The 11316-nt window shown below is 44.5% G+C and overlaps 1 protein-coding gene across 1 annotated transcript; it reads right to left on the bottom strand.

Moving 5' to 3' along the window:
* Positions 1 to 1405: 1405 nt before the first annotated feature.
* LOC309823127 (nmrA-like family domain-containing protein 1) lies at positions 1406 to 10570 on the bottom strand (the record flags this gene model as incomplete). The annotated part of the gene is made up of 5 exons (XM_082655294.1): positions 1406 to 1606; positions 5737 to 5943; positions 9099 to 9245; positions 10235 to 10444; positions 10553 to 10570. 5 exons carry the CDS (start codon positions 10568 to 10570, stop codon positions 1406 to 1408), a joined length of 783 nt encoding a protein of 260 aa, XP_082511420.1.
* Positions 10571 to 11316: the final 746 nt, after the last annotated feature.

The raw sequence follows: 11316 nt of genomic DNA, 5'->3' as shown, positions 1-11316 counted from the left end.
GAGTGTGGTCCTCAAACTGACAGTAATTTCCCCTCAAGGACCAAATTTGTCTGCAATCACCTCAACATCATTCATTCAACAAATACCACTTGATACCTTAAGAGACAAAAAGGCTGATGTTTGGCATTGCTGAGCCTCCCCTCTGAGCCAGGTCCCAGGCCACTGTGTCCTCTCACACAGGCTCTGCCACCCTGTCATTGCTCAGCCACGGCCAGCCCCATCCACTGCCTGCCCCAGAGTAGTAGGGACTCACCCCCTCGCCCAAAAGTGGACAGCCTCTTGCCCTTTCAGTATCAGTTGGTGGTTCTCACCACTCTCCAACCCATGCACCTGTTTATTTCCCTCTTCTTGAAACGGTATGATCAATAACTTTATTCACTCATTTAGTCAATCAACATTTATTGATCACCTATCATGTGCCAGGCACTGGGATAAAGAGGGGGGCAAGTCTCTCACAGCCAAGAGGAAAATAAGTAAACAAGGCAATTACAGTATGGGGTAGAAAATGCTAAGCCAGAGATATACAAAGATACTATGGGAGCCCTTCCATCACCTTCTCTTTCCACTTCCCTACCGTTCCCCAGACACTGCCTCAAGCTCCTGGCCTTTACCCACGGTAGAGCCTCTGGGCTTCACTTGTAGCTAAGTAGCGCAATAGCCCCTCTTGCCCTGGCGTGACACAAAGCCGAACACAAAGTGAAAAGGAGCCATGGCGGCCTTTGGAGGGTGGACCACGCCAATAAGAAAACACACAGAAGCAGAGGTGCTAAAAAGAAAGTTTGTGAAATGGATAAATGAGGGGTAGGTGAATGAAAAGATGAGTAATTGAATGATGATTTAATGAATGAATCAGAAATGAGCTTCTAACTTTGAAGCAAAACTGAATTTCAGTTTCCAACACTCGTGCAGTTCATTGAACACCATGTTCCCCAGAAAACTCTACAAAGATTTTTATTTTAAGAAATTAAAATCACTTAAAACTTCACTGAGAATGTGACAATGCATCTGAACAAGTCCTAGGAGTTGCCTAGGGCAGTTCCAGAGACAGGCCTCAGGATCACTTATGCAGGAGAAAGCTGAGTGCCCCCATCCCCACTGATTCATGTTAGGGAAGAAGCTCCAAGTTCCTCAAGCCAGAGCCTTCTGAGGCAATGGGCTGTTGGGGAGAGAGCTACAAAAGGTGACAGGCTGCGGGCTTCTCATTTAACCTAACAGGTGTACCATGCTTATAAGTAGCTGGAAAGTTATATGTGGGTCAAATTACTATGTCAGATCAGCTCTGCAGTGTTCCCCGCCAGGGAAGCCTTTGGGGGTGTAAACCATTGTATTCTAACCTATCTGTTCTGTAAACATAGATGTTGTGCCATAAAGAGGACCAGGATCTGGGAGGAAGGACATTGTTTGCTCAGGGGCCTGTGTGAACAGCGTAAATGCCCTTCAAGGCTGACTGGTTCTTTGAGATGAACTGGCTGAAGCTTTTGACTTTGTGGTTCAGTCGGTGGGTGAGCTTGCTATCACAGTCTGGCTTCATTTGATAGAAATGACACATCTTGGCCATTTCCTTCGCTGCAGGAAAGTCTAGCTTCTCGTAAGCTTCCAGGGTGATCTTTTAAGAACAAGTAAAATAAAAAAGAAGAAAAGAAAAAACGGGAAATGTCATTGCCCTCATTTAAAACAGTTTGAGAAGAAATTATTCACTTTCATGATGATACAGGTGCACAGTTCTTTAGCCTAACTCCAAGTCCCAAGAAACACGGAAGCTTTTTCATAAGCAGTTTGGCAACATACTGACTTTTCTGAACTGATTGGGTGGCAAAACCTGATCTGAACTTATGGGAAGTTATTTATGGTCTTTAATTATCCCATTTAGTGGAAATAGTCATGTCTTTGTCTGCAGAGATATTGATGTGTTTGATTATAGGGTCCTGCCCCAGCCCCTGATGTTGATGTTATATAATATACATAGATATAACCTATCTAAAAGCTGAAAGATTCTGAAAGTGGAATTGTTTCTGACCCCAAGCACTTGGGATAAGGTATTATGGATCTGTAGCCCCTTCATCTGACCAGCTTTCATATACATTTTCTCCTGGGATTCCCTCAGCAGCCCTCTGAGATCTTCTACCCATCCGGCCCTGCATGCAGCATCAAAGCACCGGGCTCTCCATCCTTCCCTCCTGACCCATGTCCCTTCCATCACCACTCCCTGCCTTGATTGGAAATGAGCATCTCGACTTCAGCCATCCCAGCCTCAGCCAGGGCCGGACACAACAAATGCTGCCCATCACACACCCACCTTCTATCACCCTCCACAAAACCCACCCCTTGAGTCCCTTCTGACACTAAATAGAGCAATAGTTCTGCTGCCTGAATCAATCAGCTAAGACCATTTCTTTTTTTTTTTTTTGGCTGTACCACGTGGCATGCAGGATCTTAGTTCCCCAAAGGGATCGAACCCATGCCCCCCACAGTGGAAGCGCAGAGCCCTAACCACTGGACAGTCAGGGAATTCCTGCTAAGACCATTTCTAACTATTGGATCCAGTATAATCTCTCTTTAGCCCCCAGAGATAAACTCTAATCTCGCTATTCCACCTGGCCTTAGAGAAATGTGACAGACGCAAAGTCATATAAAACAATGATCGTCATATGCTATTTATAATAATGAAAAACCAAGACCAACCTGCAGCTCCAGAAACAGAGGAATGGTAAAATAAGTTATGGTACATCTACTCTAAAAATATTATGCAGTTACTAAAATTAATATTTTTGAAGAAGTTTAACAAAATAGAAAAATGCTCATAATATAATGTCAAGTGAAAAAGCTGGTTACAAAATTGTACATATCGTGTTGTTTTAATTTTATTACATATATACTGGAAAAAGACTAGAAGAAAATGTGTAAATCTTAACAGTTACTATCTCTGATAGATTAAACAATATGATTTTTATATTCTTTTTTATAATTTTGTGTATTTTCTTCAATAAGCATTTGTAATTTTTGAAATCAGAAAAAAAATTTAAGTTTTAGTGAGTCTGGAAATAGAAGGCTATAAGAAAAGCATGGAAGGTGACTTCTAAAATGTCTGTCTCCTTGAGTTACTCTCTCATCCTGTAACTTTGGTAACTAATATCCCTCAGTAAAATAAGGGAAACTTTTCTGCAGATCTTTGAAGGAAAGAGATGTGTTCTGTTGTGTCTCACTTTCTGAGAGAACCGTGTTCCTTTTGGGGCTAGACAGGCAGTTTCAGCCAGATCAGAGTTCCCGGTGGGAGTTTGTTCTGGGGGAGAGGGGAGTAGTCACTGAAATAATTAGGCAAACAGCCTTCTTCTGATCAGACTGGGGAAAAGTCAGACTGCCAAGGCTGGGGCGCCACCTTGTGGCCACATGCATCCTCCGCCAGAGTAGCATAGCCTGTAAGCATTTTCCCACTCCAGACCAGTGGGCAGCGGCTTCAAGTCAAACTAGTTACTAAGAACAGCATTAACCATTCTGTAGAACTTCCAGCCTCCAATCCCCTAAAACTTTGGGTGCCAGAGAAGTTTCTGCTGCATTGTGAAATAGCTTGATGTACCAAAATCAGTCAGAAACCAGGTATGTAACTGAGAGATTCTTGGACAGACCTGAGCCTTCCCAAACAATGTCTACCCGGTCCTCTGAGAATGAACACATACACACCATATGCCCACACTCTTCACCTTCCTCCCCTTCTACTTTACAGAGTTCAGACTCCACAGACAAAAATGAATAGAAGACCCGAATTCAAAGGCACTGGGAGAAGGGTCAATCACTGAAAAGTAAATTTGCACCCGGATATAAGAGACTTTGCAGACCTTCTCATCAAGTCCATCTTTTGAGTGGGTGGTGCCTTCTTAGGAGCTCCCCAGATGTGGTTTTATGGCTGGATTAACAACTACAATAGTTTTCCCCCCAAAAGATCTCTCAGCCTCCTCACAGCTCCCGTCCCTGAGGTGAACTGAGAATATAGATACCCCCTCAAGACTCAGGGCCCAAGAGTTGCAGAAGAAAACAAAAACCAACCCTCTATCCCTAACCCTAGGAAACATTCTAGAGCAAGGGTCAACAACCTTTTTCTTGAAGAGCTAGATATAAATATTTTAGGGCTTCCGGCCATATGGTCTCTGTCACAACTACTCATCTCTACCACTGTATCCTGAAACCAGCCAGAGACATACATAAACAAAGGTATGGCTGTGTTCCAATAAATCTTAATTTACCAAAGCAGGCTGGACCCCTGTAAGGAAAAAGGGACTGTCTCTACTCTGGAGAGATGTTAGTGCTGGGTAGAGCCTTAGTAGTCATCCAAACCACCCTCCCCCTCCACAGATGGGACAACAGCAGCAGAGAGAGGCAAAGAGCCGTGTTAGTTAATGCCTGCTAGCTTGAGGGAAGGTATGGGTCTTCCTTTCAGCTGCGAAGGTGTCTCTGCCTGGCAGGCACAAACATATACTTCCTTCTCAGAAACGCTGTTCTCTCTCCTTCCTCTTATCAACACCTGCTTGGAGAAATGGCTGGCAGTGCTCAGGATCATCGATTCCCCTCGCTTCTCTATAAAAGGTCTCTTGTGGCCATTGCAGCCTGATCGGTTATTGCAGGCTTACTAAGTGCCAGACCCAGGGCCAGGTCCCTCCCATGTGGGTCTCGTTGCATCCTCACAACAAGCCTATGGCAGGTGTAATAGCCTTTTTTTTTTTTTAATTTTTGGCCACACCACGTGGCTTGTGGGCCCTTAGTTCCCCGACCAGGGATCGAACCTGTGCCCCCTGCAGTGGAAGCGAGGACCCCTAACCACTGGACTGCCAGGGAAGTCCAATAATAACCTTTTTAACATCTGAATAAAGGGAGGCTGGAGAGGTTAAGTAAATGCCAAGATTCCCCACATAGATAAGGGCAGAGCCAGGATTTGCTTACTTCCCCAGACTGCCTCTGGTTCATTCCTGTTGTTTCTAGAATTTAGCCAGGCCAGCTCTATGGCTCCCTCCACCCATACACAGTCTTGCCCACCCTCAAGGACCACCTCAAGGCTACTTCTTCCATGAAGCCTTCTCCTACCCTCTCTGACCACCTATAGCGCAGAGAGTATGGGTAACACAATTAAGCACCCCCAGTGTTCTGCTTTGGACTGATCACTGTGACTTCATGTGAAAATTACCATTTTCACCCCAACTCTGTTGTAAACGCTTTAAAAGATAGCACCAGGTACATAATAGGTCCTTGAGGTATACGTGCTACGTGCCAAACACTAAGCTAACCCCCTTAAATATATCCTCTCTAATTTTCGGAAAACGTCCCAAGGTAGATGCTTTCATCCCACTTTATGAATGAGGAAGCGGCAGCTCAGAGAGGCTAAGTGCCATGCCCCACGCAGACCAGCTCTGGCAGACCGGCCTGATCAGTGATGAGCTCCTGGGAGGAGAGAGTTGGTACAGCATATACGGAAACATTGTACCTCGGTCTTCAGAGTCTAAGTTCTTTCCACCCAAAAGGAATTTTACTTTAATAAACTGATTAACCTGAAGCCAAAGCGATAAAGTCATAAGGGTGGAATTCAGATACACCAACAGATGAAGACAGATTCGTGGAACAGGAATCCTCTTCAATTGTTTCCCACAGCCTAAGCTCAACCCTGCCCAAATCTGTCGGAAGTGTCCCAGAATTTGTAAGTTAGTGGGCTGTGACCATTTGCGATCACGTTTATATCTCTTAAGAACTCACCTCTGCATCTCGGACTTCTCTCCCCAAACCCTTGGACAAAGCATCAGCATATTGCTGTACTGTTAGTGCCTCTGCACTGAGACCCACGGTCTTGCCTACAAACTTCTCTGGCAAATTAAAAATGCTGCAGATGACCTCTCCAACATCAGCAACAGAGATACCATCCATTGGTACATCCCCCATGGGCAGTGCTAGTTTTAAAAAAGATAAAAATAGCTAATTACGTCACATTCTTTGTAGGTCCCACCACTTAAACAAGAGGGATGGGCACACTGAGTAGCCGCCGTCTATGCACAGTGAGAAGGTTTGCTGGAGAAAAATACTGTAATGCCTGGGTGTTGATTTAAAGAAAAAAAGAGAGTGACCATTTACTAAGCATATCCTGTGTGAAAAGTATGACTGCTATCTCTAACCCAGACATCTCTGCTCAACTCCTGACTCATATGTCCAACTTCCTACTCAACATCCTTACTTGACTGTTTAATAGACATTTGAAACTCACGGTGCTCCAAAATGAGTTCCTGCACAACCCACTCCCCCTACGGACTTCCCCATCTCAGTTAATGGCAACTCTATCATTCCAGTTTCTCAAGTCAAAAATCTTGAAGTCAACCTTGAGGTGTCTCTCCCACCCCATATTCTTTCCTTTTTTTTGAAGTCCTATTTATAATATGTCCAGAATCTGACCACTTCTCACCATCCTCACTGCTATCACCCTGGTCTAAGCCACCATCATCTCTGACTTGGATTATTGCAAATTTGGGCTCCTTGTTTCCACTCTTGCCCTTCCACAGTCTCTTTTCAACACAAAAGTCAGAGTGATTCTGTAAAAACTAAAGTTGGCTCATGTCATGTCTGCCCAGAGCCCTCCAATGGCTCTCTGTGTCTCTCAGAAGAAAAACCAATGGCTTACAGGACCAGACCTTCTATTACCTCTGGCCTCACCTCCTACTACCCTCTCCCCAACCCCCCAACTTGCTCTGTTCCAGCCACACTGGCTGTTCTCTCTTCCTGAAAAGCTCTTCCCCTGAATATTCACAAAGCCCATTACTTACCTCCATCAGACGTTGCTCAGATGTCACCTTCTCAAAGAAGCCCACCAATCACCTTATTTAAATTTCACACACAACTCCCTTACTGCTAGCACTCCACAAATACCTTACTCTGCCTTATTTTTTTACTGCACTTATCACCTTCTAACATATAATATACTTTACTTATCTATTATGTTTATTTATCTCCTTCTAACATATATTTTACTTATCTATTATGTTTATTTATCTCATTCTAACATATAATATATTTTACTTATCATCTATTATGTTTATTATCTAACTCCTCCACCAGAATATGAGCTTAATGAGGGCTCAGCTTTGTCCGTTTTGAGCTGTTTATTACTGATTCCCCAGTAAGTGACTGGCACATAGTAGGCCCTCAAATATATATTGAATGAATGAATGAGCAAACATATTGGCTTGTTTAATCCTCAAAACAACCTTGAAATATAGGAATATCAGGTACTTGCCTGAGGCTGCTCAACCAGTAAGCAGCAGAAGGGGGTTCAAACCCTCATCCGTCACTCCAAAGCCTGTGCCCTTCCTGCAGTGTGATATAGCCTTTCATAGATTCCCAGACTCCTGAGGCTGGAACCCAATGTGGACATGATCTAGCTCCAGCACTCTCATTTTTTGAACTGAAGAATCTAAGTCTATTGACTCACCCAGTGCCTCCCAGTTAGAAAACAACAACCTAGGACAAGAATCGAGGTCTCTGAATTTCAGTCCAGTATAAAAGTGACTTCAGGCTTAGCAACCAGGGACTAAATATCGTAGTTTGTCTTTTGCAGCAAAATTAACTTCCTGCCTGAATTTCTTGGTAGGCAAAATGTCTGCTCGTTCCTCTGCTTAAATTATAATTGTAATTTATATTTATAAAAAAGCAGTCCGAGTTTTTTGAGGCACTCAGAGTCAAGTCTATTCTGACTTTGAGGTTTGTTTTTATTTGAAGGTTGAGATTCTTGGGCTGAGTTTAAAAGCAGCTAAGGGACAGCAGTAAAGAATGTGGTTCTGGAATTCCTTGGCAGTTCAGTAGTTAGGACTCTGTGCTTCCATTGCAGGGGGGCACAGATTCCATCCCTGGTCGGGGAACTAAGATCCTGCATGCCTTGCAGCGCAGCCAAGAAAATTAAAATAAAAAATAAAAAGAATATGGTTCTGGAGCCATACTGCCTGAGTTCAAGTTCTGTTTCTGCCTTATTAGTGACCTTGGCAAAGTTAATCTGGCAAAGTTAATCTATCTGTGCCTCAGTTTCCCCATCTGTAAAACAGACACCAAACACCCAGTAAGTGTTTAGTAAATGTTAGTTATTCCTCTGGGGGTAGGGGTGGAGGGGATGAGGCTCCGGGATACCTGAGGCTGGGTTTTACAGATGTGAAGACCCCAAATGGGTCTGGGTACCACCAGAAGTTTAAGGCATCACCTCTTCACCTAGGGCCAATCTAATCCATAGATTACAATGTCCTAGTTCACGACCTCGGAAACGTCAGGTGAGCTGGCTTCTGAAACCTGGTAAGGGCATAGGAAGAAGGGCGGGTGAAGAGATATGTCACCTTTATACATTTATCTTGTCACTTGTTGAACTGTTACCCAAGTCGTCTGTGATGTGTGGCATGTGCTCCTTGTTCTAGCTCAGGTCTACTTTGCCACTAGTTATGCCCCTGATGAGTCTTAATTATGAGCCAAGGAAGAAAGACTGACTTGCTGACACTGATTCTCCCATATTCCTTCCACTCCACAGAGCCACCCTTGGACTATGGGCAAAGAAAATGTCCCCAAAGGGCAGGGGAGTGCCAGCATTGGAATTACCAGGAGTCCTTGTCAAAACTACAGTCTTCCAGGCCCCAGCCCAGACTTATGGAATCAGACTCTGCAGGCAGGGCTGGAAACCCATCCCCGGGAGTCAGGGTCCCTCTAGGGATTTCTGACCCTGGGACCCAAGTCAAGAGGAGAATGTTTTCCCTGTTGCCGCAGAAGGGCAGAGAGATGAGCTAGTAGGAGAAATCATCTCGTCCAGCTTCCCCATTAGACATGAGGAAACGGAGACTTGAGGCCACATGGCTCACTGCTTATATGACGGGTGTCAGCACGATAAGACTGCAAGTGTAATCCTTAGTGTTTCCAGCCCAAGATCCAGCTCTCTGGGAAGTCTAGGGCAATGTGGGGTCCCTCTCAGCACTTCACACGGGGCTGAGCACATGGTAGGCACTCAGATGGCATGCATCCACTGGAGAGAGGAATGAGGGGAGGACAGCAGGTGTCTGGTTAGCTTTCACGGCAACCTTCCACTTACCAGGGTGTAGTACTCCATCAGAGGCTTTCACTGGCTTCCATGGGCCAAGAAAGTTTTCAAAGTAAGCTGCCGCAGGGACACTGGTCATGGGACGCCAAAGGAACCAAAAATGGTTCCATCCTGCTCTTAACTTTTTGAATGGTACCATTTCTGAAAGAGTCTGAACCCATCCATTACATTTTTAAAATCTAATCTTCATATTTTTCTAGTTTATACGTATGTATAATTTTCAAATAGTACTGTCTTGGGGGAGAAAGTAGATCTCATAATGACAAAGAAGTTCCCTGCGCCTTCATGCTGATAGCTGCTCTCCAGAAATACCATTTTCATCTCTTTCAGCTGCTTCTTTATTTCTAAATAATATGTTTATACTGCTAATTCTTGATTTTTCTCAGTTTAAGATATCGTCTACCAAATTTCTACTATGACAGATGAGTCCTCATCTTCAGCTCTCTCTCTCTCAGTTTCTCTCTCTCTCTCTCTCTCTCTCACACACACACACACACACACACAGAGCCCACCATGACCATCACACACATACACAAACATGATTCCCCTTTTTTCATCCTCAGCATATCACAATTTGGGACTACATCATTCATCAGTGCTTACACAGCTGAAGCTGAGCCATGTGATATTCTATGGTTACATTTACTTTTTCTACAAATGTTCATTTTCCCTGGAGTTAATCACCGTGGGCTTATTTGCTTGTTTGCTTACTTCTTTTCCTATGTACCCATTACTAATTCATCCCCAATTCTCTGCCAGAAGTGAACATATTCATTACACTTTTGTTCTTCCCATCTCACTCTCAGAGTAACCTTAATCTGTGGAGTGTTCTTGCTGCCACCCCTCATGTGCCATCTACAAACAAATGGTGAGAATCAGAGGCTCTAATGGCTGGCTCCACCACACGGTCACTGTCAGATCCCCAAGGTCACATTTGGACAGGTGTCACATAACACTGACTTTACAATCACCTAACAATCCACCTCTAACAAGTACCTGAAGTACATATATTTCATAAATGCCAGAGAGATGTTCTGGGATGAGGCTTACATTTTTGCCCAGGCTGAAGGCCTACCGCCTTCCAGGGAGGGCAGAGTAGCCAGGGAGGAGAAAAAGAAAGGGCTCAAAGGTGGTTCCCACTTCTTTCTCTTTGCTGAAATGGTCCCAGAAGTTGGTCACCATGAAGGCTCCTTTCAAGGTCTCCACTGATGCTTTGTCATTCAGGTCGCCTTTTACCACCTCGGCCCCAAGGTCCCGGAGCACCTGCCCATTTGGTTGAGTCACATCCCTGGCCAGTGCTCTCACCTCATACTTTTTGCTCTCCAAAATGGCCCTGGCCACAGAGCCACCCTGCAGGATTGGGGAAGAAGAAGTACAGGAAGGGTCAGGAAGAATGTTCACTAAAAGAAGTTGGTCAGGGAGTCCCGTTACTCAGAGTAACGCTGCTGTTGTAACTACTTTGGGAGGCATCCGCATGGCCTTGCAAGAGTGGTTTTCAAGCTAGGTTTCTCTCAGCCTCCTCAGTGGTAGCTTAGCAGAAGCCATGGTGGGGGCGCAGAGAATGGGGGAAGCTGGAGGCAACAGGGAGGCCAAGTGAGCAGGGCACCAGACTCCCCAACCCAGACTAAGCAATTCCACTTTTATCTGGTTGTAGACTTCATTTTTAGGTTCTTCATACAATTTTACTTTCAAGACAGGTTCCTATTCTATATATTTTTTTAAAGGTTGAAAACTTGCAGACGTTTCTTTTTATAGAGTTCAAGGCCATTCATGATATGATCATTACTTGCCCAATTTATCCACTCTACAAGTATTTACTGAATGCCCTGTGATGTATGCCAGGTACTGTGCAGGGTTACTGACATTTGGGATCCTCCATCAAACTGGTTGGATACCCGTCCTGAATTTTTTGTGTGTGTGCGCCTCAAAATCCACCTTCACCATCTCTATCCTACCTAGTGCCCTGGGAGGCCGACATGTATGGACTCTATCAGTGGGCCCCCTTGCCCTCAGTTGGGGTCTGGCCAGAGGAAGGCATCAGAAGGGGACCCAAGGGTTGAAGGAGCGGTGACCCCTCCACGTGTCTCTCTCTGTGTCAGAATTCCTTCTTCTTATGAGGACACCATTCAAATTAGATTATGGCCCACTCTCATGGCCTTGCTTTAACTTAATCAACTCTTTTGTTTTAAATAAATTTATTTATTTATTTTTGGCTGCATTGG

This window comes from Grampus griseus, assembly GCF_964374135.1.
Source record: "Grampus griseus genome assembly, chromosome: 5".
Lineage (NCBI taxonomy): Eukaryota > Metazoa > Chordata > Mammalia > Artiodactyla > Delphinidae > Grampus > Grampus griseus.
Note: the sequence above shows the minus strand (reverse complement) of the source record. Positions and strands in the feature narration are given on the sequence as shown.